The sequence below is a fragment of the Saimiri boliviensis genome, chromosome 18 (genome assembly GCF_048565385.1).
Source record: "Saimiri boliviensis isolate mSaiBol1 chromosome 18, mSaiBol1.pri, whole genome shotgun sequence".
Lineage (NCBI taxonomy): Eukaryota > Metazoa > Chordata > Mammalia > Primates > Cebidae > Saimiri > Saimiri boliviensis.
This window is the reverse complement of record NC_133466.1, coordinates 11,782,316-11,807,161: the sequence shown is the minus strand read 5'-3', so window position 1 is coordinate 11,807,161 and position 24,846 is coordinate 11,782,316. Positions and strand designations below refer to the sequence as shown.

At 37.6% G+C, this 24,846-nt stretch overlaps 1 protein-coding gene across 13 annotated transcripts in view; it reads left to right on the top strand.

Annotated features, from left to right (window-relative positions):
• The window catches only part of ITSN1 (intersectin 1), a 248,418-nt gene that overhangs the window by 112,506 nt on the left and 111,066 nt on the right, over positions 1-24,846 (top strand). For all 13 annotated transcript variants that reach the window (XM_074389318.1, XM_074389317.1, XM_074389319.1 and 10 more), the window contains 7 exons: positions 2,471-2,608; positions 4,185-4,300; positions 7,932-8,194; positions 10,658-10,807; positions 10,897-11,037; positions 17,606-17,693; positions 18,141-18,280. In XM_074389318.1, coding sequence (XP_074245419.1) covers positions 2,471-2,608; positions 4,185-4,300; positions 7,932-8,194; positions 10,658-10,807; positions 10,897-11,037; positions 17,606-17,693; positions 18,141-18,280 — 1,036 coding nt within the window. The remainder of the gene's footprint in view (positions 1-2,470; positions 2,609-4,184; positions 4,301-7,931; positions 8,195-10,657; positions 10,808-10,896; positions 11,038-17,605; positions 17,694-18,140; positions 18,281-24,846) is intronic.

The following is a 24,846-nucleotide window of genomic DNA, read 5'->3' as shown; positions in this document are numbered from 1 at the left end:
TTGGGGTACAAAATCATCCCTGGTTGAGAACTGTAGATCAGATTTGATTTTTTTTTGTTTTTGTTTTGTTTTTGACAAGACTGTGCCAGAGAGGTCTCTGTGTACTTTCTGCAGAGGCACATAATGTCTCTATTATGTAATGATTTTGAATAGCTATCGATGAGCATTACCTCGGTCCTACAGGCTTCCTTACATTTAAATGTTAACTAGAATGGGTTCTTAAGAAGTGTGCATCTTATAGCTATGTGTTGTTGATTGCCCCTGGAAAATAAACTTTGTCTACAATGCTCACTGCAAAGTTTGTCATATTTTTGCAGGACACATTGATATGGTTGTTCCACAAATGATAAAGCTCTAATGCAGCTTCCTTTTGTATGAAAGAGCTTGCCTTTGGTGGCAGACTAGACCAATTAATAAATACCTTATATCTCTGACACACCCAGAGCTCTTTAAATCAGGGTATTCAACAGTGTTCTAGGGCCCTCTGAAATATAAATTTGAGAGCTAACATTAATGGAGGTTGATTGACAATTTATTAGGTTCTTCTCATGATACCAGATTATATTGAAATGTTTATTTTAAATTTCTCATTTATAACTTAACTCCTTTGAGAAAAACACTTGAGGCTTCTCCTGTTATAATGTTATATTCTGCTTCTACACACTTAAAAAGGTGTTTTTTTTTGTTTTGTTTTGTTTTTTTGGAACAGAGTCTCACTCTGTCACCAGGCTGGAGTGCAGTGACATGATCTCGGCTCACTGCACCTCTGCCTCCCAAGTTCAAGCCATTCTCCTGCCTCAGCCTCCTGAGTAGCTGGGACTATAGGTGTGCACCACCACACCTAGCTAATTTTTTTATTTTTAGTAGAAATAGTGTTGGCCAGGTGGTCTTGATCTCTTGACCTTGTGATCCTCCTGCCTCGCTTCCCAAAGTGCTAGGATTACAATTAAATGCTTATAATCATAATTTAGGCAAGTGTGGTGAAGAACAAGTAAGAATTTCAGCCACCTTCTATCTGGTTTACCTAGGACTGGCTAACGGTGGGACACATCCAGGCACAGAGAATAAGGAAAAGTGGGCAGGGGTTTCATTTTATTTCATTTGCATTTCTTTTCTTTTTAAAAATGGGTGCCTGGCATCTGGAAAGGGCAAAACTAGAGGAATGAAAAAGAGATCAGCAGTGCCAGGGGCTGGGCACAAAGGAGGGAGTTGCTACAAAGAGACCTGGACTTTTAGGTAGAGTGGACACTATTTGTGTATGTTGTGGTTCGTGTTTGTCAGAACTCTCAGAATTATACCCTAGAAAGTGTGCATGCTACTTTATGGAAATTATAACAATAAAAAAAGTTTATAGCACCTAAAGAAATTTCAGAATTAAGAAGGTTTCTTAATTGTTGGCATTGGCAAAGCCAGTTTCCCATTGGATTTGTTCTGTTGACATTTTAGGAAACGGATGTGTTGTCATGTATCTTCTTTTGATTGTCTAGAAATTATTAATTAAAATGACATTCTTGGACTTGCTAGGAAAATGTTTACTATAATTAGCTACTTGGGCAAGTTCATTATGAAGAATGATGAAAATTGAACCGTGAGATTGAGGAAGAGGAAACACTTTGACTCTGTGGCTGGAGTTCATAAAGATCCACCCTGTAGGCCTAGATTAACAGGTGACCAGCTACGCCCAGTGGGCTGAATCTGGCCTTCATCTGTTTTTGGGAAGGAAGTTTTTATTGTACAAACAGCCATGCCCATTCATTTACATGTTGTCTATGGCTGCTTTTCTGCCAAAATGACAGAATTCATTTTGATAGAGATTGTATGTCTTATAAACCATAAAATATTTGCTGACCCTTTACTGCTAGTTTGTCATTTCCTGGTCTAGAGCAGAGCATTTAACAACATATAGAACTGGGTGTGGTGGCTCATGCCTGTAATCCCAGCGCTTTGGTAGTTTCACTTGAGGCCAGGAGATAAAGACCAGCCTGGGCAACACAGTGAGACCCCCCCATCTCTACAAAATATTTAAAAATTAGCTAGGCATGGTGGCACACCCCTTGTGATCCCACTATTTAGGAGGCTGAGGCAGGAGGATCACTTAAGCCCAGAGTTTGAGGCTGCAGTGAACTATGATTATGTCATTGCACGTCAGCCTGGGTAACAGAGTGAGAGCTCATCTCTTAAAAAAGATACCTGGAATATGAGTGTGTTATATTTTAAAAGGATTTGCAAAGGTTGAGAAAGAGTATCATTATAATCATAGCATTTGTTGAATGAGGAACACTCTTCCAACTATGTGTAATTTTATCTTTGCAACAGTATGAAATAGGTACTATTTTGATAAACTGAGGGACAGAGAGACTCAGTTGGCCTGTGGTCAGAATAAGAAAACAGAACTTTTAAAATCATTCATGAATAGTAAAAAGCATGAATTTTCATGAAAGTGGATTACAATGAACTTTTTGTTGAATAGGAATCTTTCTGACATTGATCAAGATGGAAAACTTACAGCAGAAGAATTTATCCTGGCTATGCACCTCATTGATGTAGCTATGTCTGGCCAACCACTGCCACCTGTCCTGCCTCCAGAATACATTCCACCTTCCTTTAGGTAAGGAACATTGGCTCTAATAAGAAATTGTGTGCAGAGTATATGAATTCCAAACTTGGCTTGACTATGTATCTTACCTAATTTTCATCCTTGACAAGGAAACTAAATATCTGAATTCTAGAGACTCTTATCTAGGTCTGTGTTAATCTTGGGCCCATCCTGTTCTTCATAGTGCTTGTATATTAGTGAAACAGTGAAATAAAACATCAATTTTGTACCAGCCTGTATCATCAATGCTTACCAGAAATTTTTGCAACAGATGCCAGCAGTGAAAGAGAAACTGCATGAGCCTATGCATAGAGAATAAAACAAGGAGATCACACCTGTGAATCCTACACATTTAAGTAGTAACAAAAGCTGCTAGCAATGTAGAAATTATAATCAGGAAGGCAATTAAAGAAAATTATCCTGGACTGAGACACAGTCTCAGTAAAGATGTCAAGAGAGTCTCCTGAGGTCCAGTATTATGACTGGCATCCCCACTTAACAACCATGCATGCACGCACACACTGTCCAGGACAGTTCTGTCTCCTGGCTTTGAACATAAAACTGAATATGAGATCTTAGAAGTATGAAGAAGAATGAAAAAAACAAAGATTAGGATTTCTGTCCTGAGTCCTCAAGCTGCAGGAAAGACTGGGGCAAAATCCCCTTTATTTTAAATTTTTTTTGAGGTGGAGTTTTGCTCTGGTTGCCCAGGCTAGAGTACATTGGTGCAGTCTCTGCTCACCACAACCTCCACCTCCTGGGTTCAAGCAATTCTCCTGCCTCAGCCTCCTGAGTAGCTGGGATTACAGGTGTCTGCCCGCCTTGGCCTCCCAAAGTGCTGGGATTATAGGTGTGAGCCCCTGCACCTGGCCAAAACCCCCTTTAGATGAAAACAAATAGAGCCATTACTGTCAGCATACACGTTTAGGAGCAAGCTGAGGAAACTGTGACTGTGTAGGAAGCAACAGGTAGATGAGGCATTTTACCTGTGAAATCCCACAACTGCAGCATTACAAGCTGATAGTAAATGCATAAAAAGGATTGGGAGACTGTTTAAACACAGCAAAGTTAAAAGTTTAAAGTGAAAAAAGTTAGTAAACGAAGTGATTTGTTTTATGAACTATAAAGTACAGGCATGGCATGTGTTTCTTAAGGGATGAAACGGAGAGACTGGAAAGGGAAGAGAGTCGCTCCCAGCGAGCTGAGCTGCTGCAGTTCCCTTGGAGGAGCTTAAGGTCACTTGAGAGGCCAGTGGAAATAGCAGCTCCTGCTTAGTGCTCATCCTGTCCCAGGCATTGTTCTTACCACTTTATGAGTATTAACTACTTTCATCCTTTGGAATTATCCCAATTTTGCTGGTGATTCTTAAACAAGCTTGGCACTCAGAGTCTGGTGACATTCAAATATTCATTAAAAAGCTCTTTGTAAATAGAGAAGACAAAATCTTTATCTTTTCCTTACTATAAATGAAGTTTGCTCCATGGTATGGTAAAATCTTTAAAAATTCTTCTTTATAATTTGTCCAACTCCACCCAGACAAAGAAAAATGTGAATCCATTTATCTTTTTCTTTTTCCCCGCAATTGCAGAAGAGTTCGATCTGGCAGTGGTATATCTGTCATAAGCTCAACATCTGTAGATCAGAGGCTACCAGAGGAACCAGTTTTAGAAGATGAACAGCAACAATTAGAAAAGAAATTACCTGGTAAGGCAACCTTTATATTGAGTTAAATCATTTAGATTAAACTAAATGAGAGATTTCCTATCTCTAAGACAAAGATAGAGGTAAACGTAAATTTAGCTTTTGACATTTTTACCTTGTTCCTTAACTGACCTTAGTCAGAGACATTGTTAATTGAGCTTTTGGATGTGGGTCTGGATAGAGAAATAAGAACATTATGCACTCTGCTAATGCACTATTGTTCTAACTTTTAACTTGAAATCTGATTATAAACTGCTAAACAAAAATTATGTAAATCATATCCATAGAGTATACAGCATCAAAAATTGATGAGTATTAAGGTGATTGCTTAATACCATCAGTGCAGAAATAGAAAGTGAAATCACCTACTGTTACTTTCTCGTGTTGTTATAAGAGAATTGGAAACTCCTTAATCACAGGATCCTATTTTAAATTTAATTTATTGAACCTATTTAATTTAATTTATTTTATTTTTTTGAGATGGAGTCTCACTTTGTCAAGAGTGCAGTGGCGCAGTCCAGGCTCACTGCATCCTCCATCTCCCATGTTCAAGTGATTCTCCTGCCTCAGCCTCTGGAGTAGTTGGGATTACAGGAATGTGTCACCATGCCTGGCTAATTTTTGTATTTCCAGTAGAGACAGGGTTTCATCATTTGGCCAAGCTGGTTTCGAACTCCTGAACTCAAGGGATCCACCCACCTCGGCTTCCCAAAGGGTTGGGATTACAGGCGAGAGTCACTGCACCTGGCCTGAACCTATTTTAAATAGTCCTCATTTACAATGATAAATCCAACATACTATTAAAATAGTCTAAGGTGGCTATGAATTATTAATGAGATTATAAAGATAACTAAGAAGCAAATGAAATTTATTATGGAGTGTTTTCATGATAAATACTTTGTCGGTGTCATTTTCAGCAGTTAATTGGTCTGGTAAGAACACTTGCTGTCCCAGTTTACTGTCTAAACTAAATTACCTTCTGTTCAATGATGAAATACTTATTGCACGTATTCTACGTGCAAGGCTGCGTGTTGAGCAAAGACTCTACATGTTAATAATACGTGGTTCATACTCTCTAGAAACATTAAAATATATCAGAGGATTTAAGACACTCATGTAAGCAGTCACTTAAGCAGTACTTGAGTGGGATGAATTCCTGGAGAGTGTTACAGATGCACAACAGATCTCACTTATGGTTGGTTGGTGTAGAGTGGGAAAGACATGAGGAATTAAATGTCTGTGGAAGAGGTCACAGTTGAGTTGAGACTTGAAGATGAGTAGAGTCACCACAAGTGGAAGTGAGGAATATTTCAGGTTTTTATAACAATACGAATGAAGTCTCAATGGCAGATAGGACAGGAATGCTTGGAATGCAGAATTTTCCTTTTCTGTTTTTAGTAGACATTCATTTAAAATTTTGAACAGGAAGCAACATTATCAGAGATTTCATTTGTGCATTAATTCTTTCAACAGCCGTTTATTATATGCCTCCTACGTACTAGGAATATCGCCAGATGCTGGAATTAAAAAGATGTATAGAGACTTGGAGAGTTTTTAAAATTGAGATGAAATTTACATAATATAAAATGTACAGTTCAGTGGCTGTCTTAATCTGCTTGGACTGCCATAAGAAAATAACATAGACTAGTGGCTTAAACAGTGGGAATTTATCTCTTACCATTCTGGAGGTTGAAAGTCCAAGATCAAGGTATACAGATTTGGTTCCTGGTGAGGGCCCTCTTCCTACATGCAGACAGCAGCCTTTCACTTCTTTTGCTTACATGGCTTTTCCTTGGTTTGTGTATGCAGAAAGAGACAGATATCTCTCTCTCTCTTTCTCTCTCTCTCTCTCTGTCTCTCTGTCTCTCCCCCCTCCGCATCTCTGACCCCATCTTTTTATAAGGATATTAATTCATCATAAGGGCCCCCACCCTTACTACTAATCTTAACCCTACAAAGGCTCCATCTCCAAATATCACATTAGGGTAATTAGGGCTTCAATGTATGAATTTTGGTGGGGGGACACAAACATTCAGTTCCTAACAGTGGCATTTCGTGCACTCACAGTGTCTTGCAGCCACAACCTCTATCTTTTCCCAGGATACTTACCCCGAAATAAAACTCCATATCCATCGCTCCCCATCCTTTCATCCCTCCAGCCCCTGGCAACCACCAATCTGCTTTCTGGGATTTACCTATTGTGGATATTTCATACAAACGGAAGCATATATGACCTTTTATGTCTGACTTCTTTCACTTGGCACAATATTTTTAAGATTCATCTACTTTGCAGCATGTATCATTACATCATCCCTTTCTGTGGTAGAGGGACTTTGAATTTTTTTCTTTTGAGATGGAGTCTGCTTTTCTCACCCAGACTGGAGTGCAGTGGTATGATCTCAGCTCACCGCAACGTCAGCCTCCTGGGTTCAAGCAATTCTCCTGCCTCAGCCTCCCAAGTAGCTGGGATTATAGGTGCCTGTCACCAAGCCCGGCTAATTTTTTTGTATTTTTAGTAGATACGGGGTTTTACCATGTTGGCCAGGCTGGTATCAAACTCCAGACCTCAAGTGATTTGCTCGACTTGGCTTCCCAGAGTACTGGGATTACAGGTGTGAGTCACTGCACCTGGCTGGGACTTTGAATTTTAAGATATCAGAGTACAGGATATTGCCTCCTCTGAAATCACCAAACGTATAGGAGCAAGAAAACCAAAACATACTTGTGCTCTTTGATCTCTAATCACTGACTACAGTACGTGAAGAAAGTCTGTCAAAAGCAGTGAAGTCCAAACAGGAATGTGGGAAGAAGCCAAAGAAGGATGCTCACAGCTACAGGTCTCAAGGCAGAGTGAGAAGCGATGGTTCCTAGATAGACATGTCCCAAGGCTTGGCATCCTGCACAGGCCAGCAATGAGCGCTCTCCTGGTTGGGATTGGTACCAAGGAGGATTGCGTGAGGCCAACATGGAAATGAAATAGACACTGCTGAGGATAGTAATGATGGGATTATAGAAAATGAAGAAATAAAATGGACATAAACAAAGTATTAGAGAAAAAAATGATAGAACTGAGTAATTATTCTAAATTTATAATTGATGTGTCAAAGAAGGAAACTGAATAATGAGTTAGAAAAAATTGTTGACTGACTGTGATCTCCATAAGGATCAGGGCATAGCTTGTTCTTCAGTTTGAAAAGCGGAACACTCACTTTTTGCTCTGCTTTGAGAAATTGTGTTAGATTAGAGGATTCATCAGCACCGTTGTAAGGCAATGGGAAGGAGGGAGAGAGGCAGAGACTCATGGTCCAAGAGAGTGGGGGTTAATTGCTAGGGCAAGCTCATGGGAAGAAGGGAAAGGATGGAGTAACAGGGAAAGAAAGGAGTCTGGGTGGTGATACAGAACTGCTAGGGAAGGATCTTTTAGAAACAGTGTTTGGCATGGAGGAGAGAGGATGTAAGCAGAGAGGTTGTGCAAAGGGCATTTTCGTTGTGCTCATTAACAAGGGCACAGAAGCTTAGAGATTTCTGGGCCTGGGTTTGTACTACATGTTTCAAATACACTAGTGAGTTTTCCTTTGAAAAGAGTGTGTTGAAGATCATGAGTTTTCATAGTTGCTCTGTTCCCTGTCTGAAGTAACGTTTGAAGATAAGAAGCGGGAGAACTTTGAACGTGGCAACCTGGAACTGGAGAAACGAAGGCAAGCTCTCCTGGAGCAGCAGCGCAAAGAGCAGGAGCGCCTGGCTCAGCTGGAGAGGGCGGAGCAGGAGAGGAAAGAACGTGAGCGCCAAGAGCAAGAGCGCAAAAGACAACTGGAGCTGGAGAAGCAACTGGAAAAGCAGCGGGAGCTAGAACGGCAGAGAGAGGAGGAGAGGAGGAAGGAAATTGAGAGGCGAGAGGTAAGCAGGCCAGAGTGGAGCCACCCTGAGTTAGTGTGTGATCACCCCCTTTCAGAATTATCCAAGTGATCTATTCATGCCATCTTTGTCTTTCTTTTTATAATTCAGTGGTTTTAGTGTATTCCCAAAGTTATGCAACCATTGTCCTGGTCTAATTCCAGAACATTTTCATCACCCCAGCTTTTACCCATTAAGCAGCTACTCCCCATTTCTTTCTCCCTCCAGCTCTTGTCTAAAATTAATTTACTTTCTATCTTTCTAGATTTACCTATTCAGGACATTTTTTTATAAAAGGAGTCATCAATATGTGGCCTTTTGCTTCTGACTTTCACTTAGCATAATGTTTTCAAGGTTCATCTACGTTGTAAAATGAATCAGTCCTTTATTCCTGTTTGTGGCTGAGTAATATTTCATTATGTGGATATACCATTTAATTCACGTGTTTTAATTCATCAGTTGATGGTCGTTGTGGCTATTACAAACAATGCTGTTATGAACATTAATGTACAAGTTTTTGATGATACAGTTTTGTAACAAACCACTGTTAACGGTGTTTTTCCGGACTGTTTTTTCTGTATAAATCTATATAAAAATATAGGGCCGGGTGCCGTGGCTCAAGCCTGTAATCCCAGCACTTTGGGAGGCTGAGGCGGATGGATCACGAGGTCAAGAGATCGAGACCATCTTGGTCAACATCGTGAAACCTGTCTCTACTAAAAAATATATATATATAAAAAATTAGCTGGGCATGGTGGTGCGTGCCTGTAATCCCAGCTTCTAAGGAAGCTGAGGCAGGAGAATTGCCTGAACCCAGGAGGCGGAGGTTGCAGTGAGCCGAGATCACACCATTGCACTCCAGCCTGGGTAACGAGCGAAATGCTGTCTCAAAAAATAAAAAAATTAAAAAAATAAAAATATATAAATGTTTTTATGGTGGCGAGTGTAAGGATTATGTGTATACATATATATATTTTTTGAGACAGAGTCTTGCACTTTCGCCCAGGCTGGAGTGCAGTGGGACAGTATCAGCTCACTGCAACCTCCACCTCCTAGGTTCAAGCGATTCTCCTGCCTCAGCCTCCCAAGTAGCTGGGATTACAGGCGCACGCCACCACACCTGGCTAATTTGTGTGTGTGTGTGTGTGTGTGTGTGTGTGTGTGTGTGTGTGTGTGTTTGTGTGTATTTTTAGTAGAGATGGGGTTTCACCATGTTGACCAGGCTGGGCTCCTGACCTTGTGATCTGCCCACCTTGGCCTCCCAAAGTCCTGGATTACAGGCATGAGCCACCATGCCCAGCCAGTTTGTATAATTTTTTAAACACCACTGTAATTGTGTCATACCAATTACATTGTTCTGCAACCTTCTTTTTAAACTCTTTTAAAAATATTTCTGAGGCATCCTATTTTCTGTGGAAGGCTTCATAAATTTAGCCTCATACCTGGAAAGGGGCTAAGCCAATCTTCTCTCTCTTTCCAGTTTTAGTATGTTACTGCAGAAGCAACACATGGGTCTCTCATGTGAATGAAATTAAAAATGAGGAATTTTTCGTTGTAAAAAAATAACCTGAGTGCCATGCCTCAAGCCTGTAGTTCCAGCACTTTGGGAGAATAAGGAGGAAAGATCACTTGAGGCCAGGAGTTGGAAGCCAGTGCATCCTAGCCTGGGTAACGGAGCAAGACCCTGTCTCAAAAGAAAGAAAACTTTTAGCCATTAACTCCCCTTTGTTCAGACAGATACTAACAAAATTTTAATTTTCAGAATGAACAAGCAAAGATAGGCAAACTTTTCTTCAACATTCAACAAAAAGATATTCTAGAGTATTTATTCAAAATTATTAATAGACATTTACCAGGTGTACATTGCCAGGTGTAGTTGGAAGATCCATGAGTCAGAGGCAATTCTGATAAGACTGTCAGGTGCTCTGATATGTACTCTACCTAACAATCCTCAGAGTTGGTGTTGGAGAGAGCTAAAGCTTTTGTGGTAAAAAGGAAATGAATAATTATGAAGAGGGGAGTCACAGACTTTTAAAATGAATTAAGTAATAATTTCTCCTTTGGTGGAATAAAATCAAGTCTTGTTTGTTTTTGTTCAGGTGTGTTTTAGTTTGATTTTACTAGGTGAAATTTTCCTTCTTGGTGTGTCAGTAAATAAGAAGGAGAACTTTTAGTTAGCACATCAAGCATTCTTGAAGACATAAAGAATGGAATTCTAATGGAAAAATGATTCTGTCAGTTCTCTTCTTATGTAAATATAATAGCTAGTTCTATATATTCCATTTATTTCCATAGAAGGAATACTGCATTTTTATAAATTATTTTTGGCTTTGTAATGTGATTTCTTACAGTGTTTAACATTTCATCCCTAAAAGGAAAGACTTACTAGATGCCACTTTTCTGAAGAGACATTGTGTAATGTAAGAACTGAAAAATTAATAATTTGTCTCTTTGTAAATGTCACAGGCTGCAAAACGGGAACTTGAAAGGCAACGACAACTTGAGTGGGAACGGAATCGAAGGCAAGAGCTACTAAATCAAAGAAACAAAGAACAAGAGGACATAGTTGTACTGAAAGCAAAGAAAAAGACTTTGGAATTTGAACTAGAAGCTCTAGTGAGTGAAGTTTGGTTATACTTTGGAAATATACTAAGATGGAACCATTAAAAACAGTAATAATTTTTATTATCTATCATTTGTTAAAGAATGATAAAAAGCATCAACTAGAAGGGAAACTTCAAGATATCAGATGTCGATTGACCACCCAGAGGCAAGAAATTGAGAGCACAAACAAATCTAGAGAGTTGAGAATTGCCGAAATCACCCATCTACAGCAACAACTACAGGTGAGGAAATATGCCTCTTTTCAAAAGCTATTTAACTGACATACTTTTCTCTAATTCATTTGATTTATTTATTCAGTAAACATTAAGCAACTATCTTGTACTAGGCACTGGGAAGCAAAAATGAGGTAGACAGGGTCCTTGTGTGAAACTTAGCCTGTCAAAGAGACAAACTCAGCGAAGGTTTACTGAGCACTGCTGCAAGCCAGGTGCTCTCGCAGCTTCTGAGGCTATAGCAGTGAACAGCAGGGACAGACACTCTGCCTTCTGGGAGCTTACCCTCTGTTTGCAGGAGGAACAGAGATTAACAAAATAAAGCATGTACTGTATTAGAAGATGAAAAGTACTACGGAGAGTGAGTAGGGAAGGGAATAGAGAGTCCTGGGGATAGAAAAGGTTGTGGTTTTAACTAAGGTAGTCAAGACAGATCTTTCTGGATGGTGACATTTGAGCAGAGACTTGAAATTAATGATAGGCTAAGCCATGTGGCTATCTGGCAGAGCAAGATCTAGGCAGGGAAATAGGAGTGCCAAAGTCCTGAGGCCATAGCAGGACTCTTGAGATGCCAGGATACTACTTACTAGAGCAGCCTGGAGCTGGATCACACAGAACCTGTAGTCCACCAACAGCACTTTGGCTTTACTGTGATAATTACAATAAATAAGTATACTTACGTATTTTAGGGGGTCAAATGAGAGCTATATGTATAGTAAATAGTTGGAGACACACAGAGTATTATTAGTAGTAGTTCTAAATTTCAAGGCCTATCCAAAGTTGTTATAATATCACTTGGTTTGGTATCAAGTGCTGAACTATAGGGGCATCAAATTCATGTAAATATTGTCTTCAGATTATCGTATTTGTTTGTGACCTTTTCATGTCAGGCTTCTTTTTCTCAGCATGATGTTTTTGAGATGTATCCGTGTTTTTGAGTAAATGACTCCTTTGTTTCTTTTCATCACTGAGTAGTATTTCCTTATATGTCCATTCACCTATTGGTTGATATTCAAGTTTTTCCAGTGTGGAACTTTTATGAATAAAACTGCAGTGAGCATTTATGTACAAGTCTTTATGTGGAAATGGTTTATTACTCTTGGGTAAACTTTTAGGAGCGGAACTACTGTGTCTTATAAGTGTATACTTAACCCCATAAGGAACTGTCAAGCTGAGTGCAGTAGCTCACACCTGTAATCCTCATACTTTGAGAGGCCAAGGTAGGAGGATCACTTGAGTGCATAAGTTTGAGATTAGCCTGGGCAACATAGTGAGACCCCATTTCTACAAAAAAAAAATTAAAAATTAGCTGGCATGGGGGCATTCACCTGTAATACCAGCTACTCGGACATCTGAGGCAGGAGAACCACTTGAGCCTAGGAGATTGAGGCTGCAGTGAGCTATGATTGAGCCACTGACAACCTGGGCCACAGAACAAGACCCTGTCCAAAAAAAAAAAAAGGGAGGGAGGGGGAGACAGAGAGAGAAGAGGAAAAAAAGAGAAAAATGAAAAGAAAGTGCTGTCAGACTGTTTGCAAAGAGTTTATACCATTTTACATTTTGATTATTAATTTGTGTTTTCCTGAAGGCTAATGATGTTGGGCATTATCTTACATGTTTATTGGCGAGTATCTTTTACTGTATATATATCTTTGTTGAAGAGTCTGAACAAAGCTTTTGCCCATTTTTTATTGGGCTATTTGTCTAATTATTTACTTGTAAAAGTTTTTTTTATATTCTTAACAAGTCGTTTGTCAGGTACATATTTTGCAAATATTTTCTCCCAATCTGTGGCTTAAGTTTAATTTTTGTAATGGTATTTTTTAAAGGGCAGAAGTTTTAAATTTTGATAAACTCAGTTTACCATTTTTTTTTCTATCGGTGTTTATGCTTTTTATGTTCTATGAGAAATCTTTGACTACCCCATGATTGCAAATATTTTATTTTCTTCCAGAAGTTTTTACTTTTTTAATTTAAAAAATAAGTTTTATAAGTTTTTATAAATTTTGTCTTTTAAGTTTCATAGTTATATCTTATGTTTAGGTCCGTGAGCCATTTCAAGTTGATTTTTGCATGTAGTATAAGGTAATGGTTGAGTTTTATTTTTTTACATACTGTTAGTTGTTCTAGCACCGTTTATTAAAAACACTGGCATTTCTCCCATTGAGTTACCTTGGTAGCTTGTTGAAAATCAGTTGAATATATTTATAATGGTCTATTCTGGACTCTGTTCTGTTCTTTTGAGCTATCTGTCCTTTACCTTTCTCTCACTCTGTTGATACCTAATGGTTGAATTCAAGTGATATGAATTCTCTGTTACTCTTCTTTTTCAGAATTGTTTTCAGTTAGTTATTCTAGGTCTTTAACATTTCCATATAAGTTTTAGAATCAGCTTATCCGTTTTTACAAAAATGCTTGGAATTTTGTTGGAATTCCATTGAATTTATAAATCATTTTGGGAAGATCTGATATCTTAGCAATAGTAAATCTATGGCATAAATCTCTATTTAGGTTGTTATAAATTTCTTTCAGCATTGTTTTGTGTCCAACTCTTACAGATACTTTGTGAAGTTTATCCCTAAGTGTTTTATGGCTTTTGATGCTATTTTATATTGCATATTTTTATTTTAGTTTTCAGTTGTTTGGTGCCAGTAAATGGAAGTAGAATTTATTGTTGTATATTGACCTTATATCTGTGATTGCCTAACTTTCCTAATGTGTCTTTGTCGACCAGAACCTCCCATACTGTATTTTTTTTACGTACTGATACTCAGTCGCTCTAGCACCATTTATTAGAAACACTGGCTTTTCTCCCATTGAGTTACCTTGGTAGTTTGTTGAAAATCAGCTGAACATATTTATTCAGTTATCAGTTGAACTTCTCTCAAGTGGGAAGAGCCTCGTTCCTCCTCTGAAGGAAAGCCATCTCACCATTGAGTATGGTTTTAACCAGGGTTCTTGTAAACACCTTTTATCAGGTTAATAGACTTCCCTTTTTGCTGAGGGTTTTTATAATGAACAGGTATTGAATTAGATCATATGTTTTTTCCTGCACCTGTTGTGATAAGTATGTGTTTTTTCTTTCTTATTTTGTTTATACAATGATTTACATGGATTACAATTTGAATGTTAAATCAGCCATCCATTCTTGGGATAAACTACACTTGGTCATGCTATATTACCCTTTATTAAAATATTTTACCACATTCCATTTCCTACTATATTATTAAGGATCTTGTTATTTGAGTTCAATAGAGATAATGGTTTTTTGTTTTCTTGTAATATCCTTGTTTAGTTTTGATATCAGGGTAATGCTGGCTTCAGAAAATGAGTTGGAAAGTATTCCTTCCTCCTCTATTTTCTAAAAATGTTTGTGTTGAATTAGCATTTCTTCTTAAATTTTGGTGGCATTCACCAGTGAAGCCTTCTGGGCCTGTATTCTTTGTGGTAAGACTTAATTATAAAATTTATTCAATAGTCTAGATATTGCTGTGAAGAAAAAAGAAAAAAAATTTATTCAGTAGGTGTAGGACTATTCTGATTTTCTTCTTTTCTTTGAATCTTTTTTGTTTTGTTTTGTTTTGTTTTTTGAGAGACGGAGTCTCCCTCTGTTGCCAGGCTGGAGTGCAGTGGCTCGATCTTGGCTCGCTGCAACCTCCGCCTCTCAGGTTCAAGCAATTCTCCTGCCTCAGCCTCCTGAGTAGCTGGGACTACAGGCTCATGCCACCATGCCCAGCTAATTTTTGTTTTTTTTTTAGTAGAGACAGTGTTTCACCACATTGGCCAGGATGGTCTCAATCTCTCAACCTTGTGATCTGCCCGCCTCGACCTCCCAAAGTGCTGGGATTACAGGTGTGAGCCACTGCGCCCGGCCGAATCTGTTTTATTTGTATCTGTCAATGAATTTGTTTATATCACCGAAATTATTAAATTTATTTGTATAATGTCCTCTTATTCTGTGCAAGTCTGAGGTATCTGTAGAGATGCCCCTTCTTTCATTGCTGATAATGGTAATTTGTGCCATCTCGCGCTGTCTCCGTGCTTCCTTCCTCCTCCTCTTCCTTCTTCCCTACAACCCCTTCTTCTCTTTCTCCTATTCTCTCTCTCCTTCTCCTCCTTTTCTTGATCAGTCTACCTGGAGTTTATCGATTTTTAAAAAATAAGTTATTGGCTTTATTTATTTATTTTTAATAAGCTCTTAGCTTTATTGATTTTTTTTCTGTGGTATGACTGTTTCCTGTTTATGTTCTTTTTCTCTTGTTTCTTCCATTTACTTATTTGGGGTTTAATTTTCTTTTCTCAAGCTTCCTAAGAAGGAAGTTTAGATAATTGATTTTGGACCTTTCTTCATTTTTGATACAAACATTTTAAGCTTTACATTTCCTTCTAAATACTGACATTGTCATATCCCACCTATTTTTAATATGTTGCATTTTCATACTTATTCAATTCAAAATCTTTTAAAATTTTTCTTTGTAATTTCTTCTAAATCTTTCACATTTATTGAGGTTTATGGCTCAGCATATGATCTGTCTTTGGGAATGTTCTATGGGCACTTGAAAAAAATATGTACTCTGTTGTAATTAGGTACAGTGTCCCCCAAGTGTCAGATCAAGTTGATTCATGGTGGTCTTCAAGTCTCCTCTGTCTTGACTGATTTTGTGACTACTTTTATTAGTTACTGAGAGAATGTTGAAATTCTGGTCATTGTCGATTTGTCTATTTTCCTTTTATTTTTGTTCAGTTATTATTTCATGTGCTTTAACGTCCTAAGAAAGTCCTTATAAAGTTGAAGTTTGAGATTTGGAAAATAAAAAGTACCAGAAGTTGATTATTGGAAATTGTTTTAACATACTATAAAATGCATACACCTTTTTGAAGTATGTTTTTCTTCTCTTCTCTTCTTCCTTTCTTTCTTTCTTCTGTCTGTTCTTTCTTTCTTTCTCCCTTTCCCTTTCCCTTTCCTTCTTTTTTTTTGAGGCAAAGTCTCACTGTTGCCTAGGCTGGAGTGCAGTGGTAGGATCTCAGCTCACTGCAACCTCCACCTCCCAAGTTCAAGTTATTCTCCTGCCTCAGCCTCCTGAGTAGCTGGGATTACAGGCAAGTGCCACTACACCTGGCTAATTTTGTACTTTTTGTAGAGATGGGCTTTCACCATGTTGACCAGGCTGGTCTTGAACTCCTGACTTCACGTGATCTGCCCACCTCGGCCTAAGTCTATTTTTCTATATGTTAACTCTCTTTATGTGTCTTTCATTAACACTTGAGGTAAAGTTTCATAAAATGCTTCCCTGGAAAATTTAAGGGCGAAGGCCATGGTTTATCTAAGTATTATCACCTACCTAATACTATGTGACCAAGTACAAGTTTTATTATTTAAGATTGATGCTTAGAATGTTTGCTTATTGATAACATAATAAAAATCAATGTTTCCAAAAACATAGTGAAGTGAAAAATAAAACATTTTCTGAAGAAAGAAAGGTACGTAGTAGGTAATGAGGTATTGGTTCCCTTTCTGTGCAGGGATTAGCTGTTACTTGCTTTGGAGATAAGTCAGATCTGATTTTGTGTATTCTGTTTTGTCACAATTTTTTTTCTCTGGTATGAATTATTCATAGGAGAAGATGCTTCTAAATTCTTGGTATTGCGTTAACTCTTTCTACCATTTACATTACATGCATTACAGAGATTTATTCCTCACAAGCCAGTCTGTATCTTAAGGTGGTTATTCCAAAAGAGCCTGGTTTTTAGCTTCTGATAAAAAATTTTAATTAAGGCATTTTTAGTTTTTCAAACAAAAAGTCAATACATAGAACTCATTTTTTTATCAAGGTAAAAATAAAAGTCAGATATTCCTTATTATAGCTACCATTTTACTGAAATGTACAGAAACTCTACAGGATATTTTTGGCTAAATTTAAGCAAATACTGTGCTTGGCAAGTTAACCTCAAAAATTCCAAACAGCCTGTGCAGTGGCTTAACTTTTTTCCTGTGTCAATTAAAAAGTGGTTGCTTCAAAACTTTTGTGTACCCATTTAAAATTCCATCCAGTGTGGTGGAAAAAATATATACAGCAGCTAAGATTCTAGTTGTTAAAAATCTTTTATTTCTTTCCAACTTCATGTATACGATAAACCTAAGTTCAGCCTTAGTAAGTATCAAAGTTCAGAATAGAGTAGTAGGATAACTCCTATTTAAACCACTGAGTTTGTTTACAAACAGTAGGATCACTGCATTTGCATTTGATCCCAGTGCTATTGGAAGCTCATTACTTGAATTTATCTCTGTGGAGTGGTACCTAATGTACATTTTTTAAAGCTCATAAATACCTAGTAAGTCAACAAAAATATAAGAAATATCAGGGAAGCCGTAACTATCTTACTTTATTTTAGGGAAATGCATTTGGCAAACAATATAGGCGCCACGCTTAACTAACGATTAAATGCAGGTCTACCATACAGGATTTGGGATGAGTCTTTGAGGACTGTGAAAACTGATTTGAGCTCTGCCTGGATCTTAATGTAGACATGGTAGCCTTCCCTGTCATTCATTACTGTTTTCCTCCTTCCCTCCCAGGAATCTCAGCAAATGCTTGGAAGACTTATTCCAGAAAAACAGATACTCAATGACCAATTAAAACAAGTTCAGCAGAACAGTTTGCACAGTAGGTGTTTTATTTTTAAAGCTGACTTTTTCTTTTTCTTTTCCCTTTTTTTTTTTTTTTTGAGACGAAGTCTCACTCTGTCGCCCAGGCTGAAGTGCAGTGGCATGACCTCTGTTCACTGTAACCTCTCCCTCCTTGGTTCAAGATTCTCCTGCCTCAGCCTCAAAGTAACTGGGGGCTACAGGTGTGTGCCACCACACTCAGCTAATTTTTATATTTTTAGTAGAGATAGAGTTTCACTATGTTGGCCAGGCTGGTCTCAAACTCCTGACCTCAGGTGATCCGCCCACTTCAGCCTCCCAAAGTGCTGGGATTATAGGCCACTGCGCCTAGCCTTTTTTTTTAAACAGCAAGAATTTCCTTAAGTGAAATGAAAACATTAAAAAAAAAAATTTTCCTCGCTGCAAATTAAAGTTTTATTATCTTTGCAATGTTTTTATAAAATAGGAGATTCACTTGTTACACTTAAAAGAGCCTTAGAAGCAAAAGAAATAGCTCGGCAGCAGCTGCGAGACCAACTGGATGAAGTGGAGAAAGAAACTAGATCAAAACTACAGGAGATTGATATTTTCAATAATCAGCTGAAGGTAACTATTCTGTGTGTGCCTATATGCATGTTTTACCCTTTAATTTTTTTTAACTGTCCAAATGATTAGCTGCTGTTTAATTCCAGGCAGAAAAATTTATTATACCATTGTGAAAGCCTTCACATTTATGGATGAACATTATACAATCTAAATTGCACTTTTCTCCTTGAAAATGTAAAAAGGAATTTGGCATTTATAAATTAGGGCTGACTGAGTGGCCCCAGCATGACATCTGTTTTAACTTGAATCATATTTTGACACATTTCCATTCTTTTGTTGTTTATAATCACATCAAGTTGATTCTAAAAGCTTTATCTTTCTTATGTTCTTTGAATACTACTAAAAGGAATTGTTTTCTTTTTTAAAACTAAGAATTTTTCTGCCACTTCTTATCTTTAAGATTGTGCTTAAATGTAGATCTTTATTTTGTTACCTCGCATTTTTAAATCTTACTGTTTTAGTGGAGTAATTGCTTTTGTCTCCGTGGCAGAAGTGGTGTATGGTTTTGTCACATTTGCACGGTAAAATTGGGAAAATGCCAAAATTCTGAGGAAATGTAAAATGGTTAGATCATAGCCTCTTTCATATTTGGTGTTTCTGATTTAACTTTACAACTGTATCATCTTAAGAATGTTAATTCTCATAATAAAATCAGAACACAAGCAGTTCATTTCTTATAAACAATTATATACTACTTTAGATGTATATAGATATTAGCATTTTTATTAATTATATTCTTATAAGAAATTGGATGTTTCACTTTTTTCCTCTCCAAATATTTGTTTTCCTTTCCTAACTTAAAATTTTTTATACTTGACTCTGTCCAATTCAGCTTTTGGCAGTAGGAAGAAGTAAAACTCCTGTTCTTTAATTCTAAAAACAAAATTAAAAATTAGAAAGCATATTTGAAACTTTTATAATAGTTGATCTTTGGATTGAGATTCTAGGCCAAATTGTCTAGACATCTGAGTTTGAGGTATTTGTGCTGTTCTTTCAGAATATTAGATAATGATCTTTTCTTAATTGTACAATTTCAAGAAATAGCTCTTAAGGGGAAATATTATTTGAGCCAGCTTAGTGTTTTTCTTCACTTTGCATTTATGCTTACACTGTGTGCGTATGTATGTACACTATATATGTTCTGTATTCATGCATAAATGATTATGTGGTATGTCAGTATTGGAAGTATAGCTGTAAGTTAACCATTTCAAGAATAAGTACAATTAAAAAAAAAAAAAGAATAAGTACAATTAAAATGCTCATATTAACTTTCATTGTCACTTGTCTCTTTTATAAGGAAAAAAAAATAGCACTGTTGCGTAGCCTACAGTGTTTTTTAATAGTCTCTTGGAATATAAACTGTTAAATATTAAGCTATCTTCTGAACCCAGGCAGTAGTCCAGATTTGTGCCTTCACATTAAGATTCTTTTTTTAGAAATTTGACTCCTCAGAACAAGGTTCAGGTACTAGAAAATGATACTCTAGTGAGAGACTTTTGATAAATGTCTAGATCTGTAGATTAAATAACTTTGGTGATTGAATTGCTGTTGCCATTACTAAAGAGAACAGCCTTACTATGGGGCGAGTCACTCCTACTGTGTTTAATTGACTATATGGCTGCTTTCAGGGTCACAGAGTTTCTTAAATAAAGGCTAATTTTAGCCCACTTTTCCACTAGCGTTTTTCCAAATGTACTTATTTTTAAATAAGAATATTTCTTCTGTTTTTTTTTTTTAATTTTAATTTTGACTTTCTCTTATTAGCTTTAAATTTAAATTAATATGAGTTTAAAAATCACAGGTCAGGCCAGGTACGGTGGTACGTGCCTGTAGTCCTAGCACTTTGAGAGGCAGATGGATCACTTGAACTCAGGAATTCGAGACCAGCCTGGGCAAAATGGTGAAACCCTGCCTCTCCAAAAAAAAAATTTGTCAGGTATGGTTGTGTATACCTGTAGTCCCAGCGACCTGGGAAGCTGAGGTGGAAGAATCACTTGAATCCAGGAGGTCCAGGCTGCAGTGAGCCATGATTGTGCCACTGCATTCCAGCCTGGGCAACAGAGTGACACCCTGTCTCCAAAAAAAAAAAAAAAAAAATACACACAGACACACACACACACACACACACCCCAAATCACAGGCCAGTGTAACTCTATTGTTTTGTTATTTAACATGCATTTGGAGGACTTAGTGAATATGTTGTGTTATGGTTATTATTTCTACTGTTCCTCTCAAACCTGGTAAAGCCAAAACAAACAGTTAAATCAGAGAATCAAAAGTCTCAGAATTTGATTGCAACAACTCAGAGATGGATTTATCATTTAATCTCTTAATTGTCACTTGCCCACTTTTCTTTGTTGTAGCCACACTGGAAAATGAAGTACTTTTTTTCTGACTTTAGAGCATGTGTCTATTAGCAACTGTGCTTTCTTGGATGAGGAGTTAGACCAGGAAGAGCCAGCCTCTTGATGCTTGGGATTTCTTCAGTGCCCCTCTTGATCAGCAGTGCCTTTAGAGCATCGACAGTGATGATGCAAAAATTACTTCTACCTTCTGGGATATGTCATTTCACACAACTAACCTGATGGTGTGAATTTTCTGTATCCTAAACCTATCCCTAAAGGAAGCCAGCTGGAGAGTACAGAAAAGAAATTAGGGCTTCATGTTCTTTTGTATTTCATGCCCATGTAGATTGTTCACCTGGAAGAAGGAAATGCAATTCCCTCATTATAGATTAGTACAGTAACACTGTAGAAGTACCTTATAGAGTACAGAATTTTTGACTTAGTTGATCAGGATACTAAATGTCTGGCTCCACAAATAAGGATAACTTAGCAAAAACCAATTCTCATTATTTCGGGTAAATTGCAAAAGTCATCCACTTACTTTGATGCACTTTCAGAGACATGTCCAGTTTCTTAAGTATAAAGGTAATACAGGGAATAATCATACCCTGATTCAACCGAGATTCTGAGTTACAAGGCAGTGAGTAGGAAGTATAAGAAGCGTATTTAGTGGAAAAACTAAATACGATTATACTTCCCTTTTCTTTTAACAATCTGATTGAGTTCTTTCTTCCAGAATATCTTGCTCAGATTAGTTTGTCTTTTGTGGGTTTCTCCCCGTTTCTTCAGTTCAGGAAAAATTAAATTCCTTCCTTCCCTATCCAAAATCTGATAAGCAAGGATAGAAATTCTCAAGACAAAGAGGAAAGAGTTAATGGTAGTCAGGTTAACAGGTATTTGTTTCATATAGGAAGCAACTTACTGAAAGCATAAAGCATGCTTATAATTGTGGTCTTCTGTTAAATGGCTCCACATTCGAAGTCATGGACCTTTAAGTTTCTCCCTAATCCATGAAAGTTGAAGGCTCATTTTTGTTTTCAAAAAGGCTGTTTTTCCATGCATTTTAATAGATATTTACCTTGTAGGTGTCACATTTATGTATTACAAAAAAGATCTTAAGATGTAAATATCTATTTATTTACCACCCCAAACCAATAATTACTTGAGAAAGGAAACAGGAATCTTATGATAGCACCCTGAGATGCTGAAGCTCTTGTGCTACCAATTCCCCCATTGGCAGCCTTTGTACTTAGACTGTCCTTGATATGCATGATAAATTTTAGGGTTTTGATGATCAAATGAAATACTTAACCAGTGAATTAACCAGGAATAATTAATTTTATTAGTGATTATTGCTAGCATGAATTAGTATGTCTTAAAATAGTTTTAATTCAGTGGATAAAATTTATTTACCATAGATTTCGGCTTTTAAAATGTGTTCTATATATAACAAATATCTTAGTAAGAATTAAGAAATAAGTAGTCTTCTCAAATCCATGTTCTAGAAAAAACAATTTAAAATTATTATCTATGACTTTTTCTTTTAATTCAGTTTACAGATAAAACTCCCAACTTTTTTGGAGATTCTATGTACCAAAAGGCTAGTTGTTTTTCTTACACACGGTGCTTACCTATAGGTATAAAATTATGATTCAAACAACATTACTGCCAGGACTTTTTGGACAGTAGCACCTGATTTTACCTCGATCTTAGCAATGTCAGTAGTTACTGTAGCAGTTTTTCTTGGCACTGATGGCCTAATGTTTCGTATTTTAATGTCTTAGCTCTAACATGGAGCAGCAGTACAGAGTACAGCTTGTAGTTTTCTAGGCTCCTCTAAGAGGTCAAATAAAGAGAATCCAACACTCAGTGAGGCTAGATTTTATGTTTTATGTTGGAAAGTTGAGTACTTGTTGGTTCCTGTCTAGTCAGTGTGTACTGGACAAGTCCTAATGTGAATGGCTGTTTACATTTGAGCATTTCTTTCTTCCAGTCAGTGGCAATGGAGGAGGCAGTGTTGCAGTGCCTGGCAGTTCTCCTGGGCTGCGTCATCCACTTAGACTTCTTTCTAAAGGTCTCTATGCCCTACTCAGGCAATGCACATCTTTCTCAGACTAAGAATGATGAACCATCTCCAGCTCTGTGCTTCAGTTTCCCCTGCGCAGATGAGTGCTCAGTGTCTTAAGATAGCATTTACCATGAAGTACTAAGCCTTCTTTGTAAACGTTAATGATTAGTTATTATTAATCATAGAGTATGATTGATTCTTTCCTGTTGACAAGTTGTGTGTGTGTGTGTGTGTGTGTGTGTGTGTGTGTGTGTGTTGTGTATGGTGGTGTAAACTGAATTACAAGCTGGACAAGGTACTGTATACTGTAGTCTTGTCTTTTTAACAAGCATTTTAGATCATTGAATTTGCTCCTTATCTGCAAATGTGAAAGTGTTCAGTTATTTTTTGGGTCATGTGCATATTTCCATCATGGGGGACATACTGTGGTCAGTATGCTATTCCAAATGTGTATAACACTTTATATCTTAGAAAATTTGAGTATTTAGGACTAATTTACAAGTAAGATTTATATTCCTTAGTATACTTGGGAAATTCGGGCTTCTTAAATTGGACACAAGGGGCTTTTAGAAATATAAATTCTCCCCATAATGCTACCTATTCTAAAAATTGCTCCTAAGAACTGAATTGATGTTGAAATGAGAAGGCCAGTTGTAGTAAATGAGGTTCCTTGCTTAACTAAAGCCTTTATACTCTTGGTTTCAGACACTTGCTTTCATGGGAGGCTCATTCATTATGAAGGCAGTGAAAGGCAAAATGTTTAGCAACCAGGGGAGAAAGGAAAAGAGCTGGAGAAAGAACTGCAGAACAGAGTAAGAAGTCAGTAAAAAGAATGCTTGTGAAGGGAAACAGTAAGGGAAGGAGAAACACTTGGAAAGAGGAGGCACAGAGACAGCGAGATAAATCAGTATGGATTCAGGTAGCAATGTTGCTTTCTCATAATTGGTAGAATAATGTTTGCTTCTTTCATTTTGTTCAAGCTAAAATTTTATTTTTACCTGTATGATTCTTTGGAAAAGACCTCTTCTGTCTAGAAGTAATAAAATCCTCTAACTCTCATTCTGTCAGATTCTGTGCCATACCAGTAGGCTGCTTGATTGAGTATTTTAGTTATAATGTTGGGTTTTCTTCTTTCTGAAGTCATCAAAATTTAATAAAAGGTGATTTCGGAAAGAGTTAAGAAGAACCCTTTCTTTTGAAAAAATACTTCTCTCAATGGAATGTTGCTTGTGACTAAAGCAGACACTTTGAGGGAAATTGAGATTTTCAGGACAAACTGTAATCAGTTTTCTCTTTCTGGTAATACTTCCCAAGGGTACTTCCCAGAGCCTCATGGTAGAGGGTGTCTAATTACCTATTCCTATTTCAGAGAGGATAGGAGCTTCTAGCTCTTCTCCCGACCTCCTTCCACACACACATCCTGCTCCACTATCCCTTGGCACTTGTGATACGTTGACTACCATTTTGTGCCATGGGAAATATGCTTATTATTTTGTTAAATACTTATTTCAAATTTAAATATTTGAACATGTTTTCAAACATTAGCATACCCCATTTCAGAATTCAAATAACTAATCAGGCTAGGCACTGTGGCTCATGCCTGTAATCCCAGCACTTTGGGAAGCCAAGGTGGGTGGATCACTTGAGGTCAGGAGTTTGAGACCACCTGTCCAACATGGCAAAACCCCATCTCTACTAAAAATGCAAAAATTAGCTGGGTGTGGTGGCATACGCCTGTAATCCCAGCTACTCAAGAGGCTGAGGCAGGAGAATCACTTGAACCTGGGAGACAGAGGTTGCAGTGAGCCAAGATCACGCCCCTGCACTCTAGCCTGGGCAACAGAGTGAGCCTCCATCTCAAAAAATAAATAAATAACCAATCAGTATGTCTCTTTCTGTATAGTCCTCTCACTTTTAGTACATCAAGAATGAATAGGCCGGGCACGGTGGCTCAAGCCTATAATCCCAGCACTTTGGGAGGCCGAGGCGGGTGGATCACGAGGTCGAGAGATTGAGACCATCCTGGTCAACATGGTGAAACCCCATCTCTACTAAAAAAAAATACAAAAAATTAGCTGGGCGTGGTGGCGCGTGCCTGTAATCCCAGCTACTTGGGAGGCTGAGGCAGGAGAATTGCCTGAACCCAGGAGGCG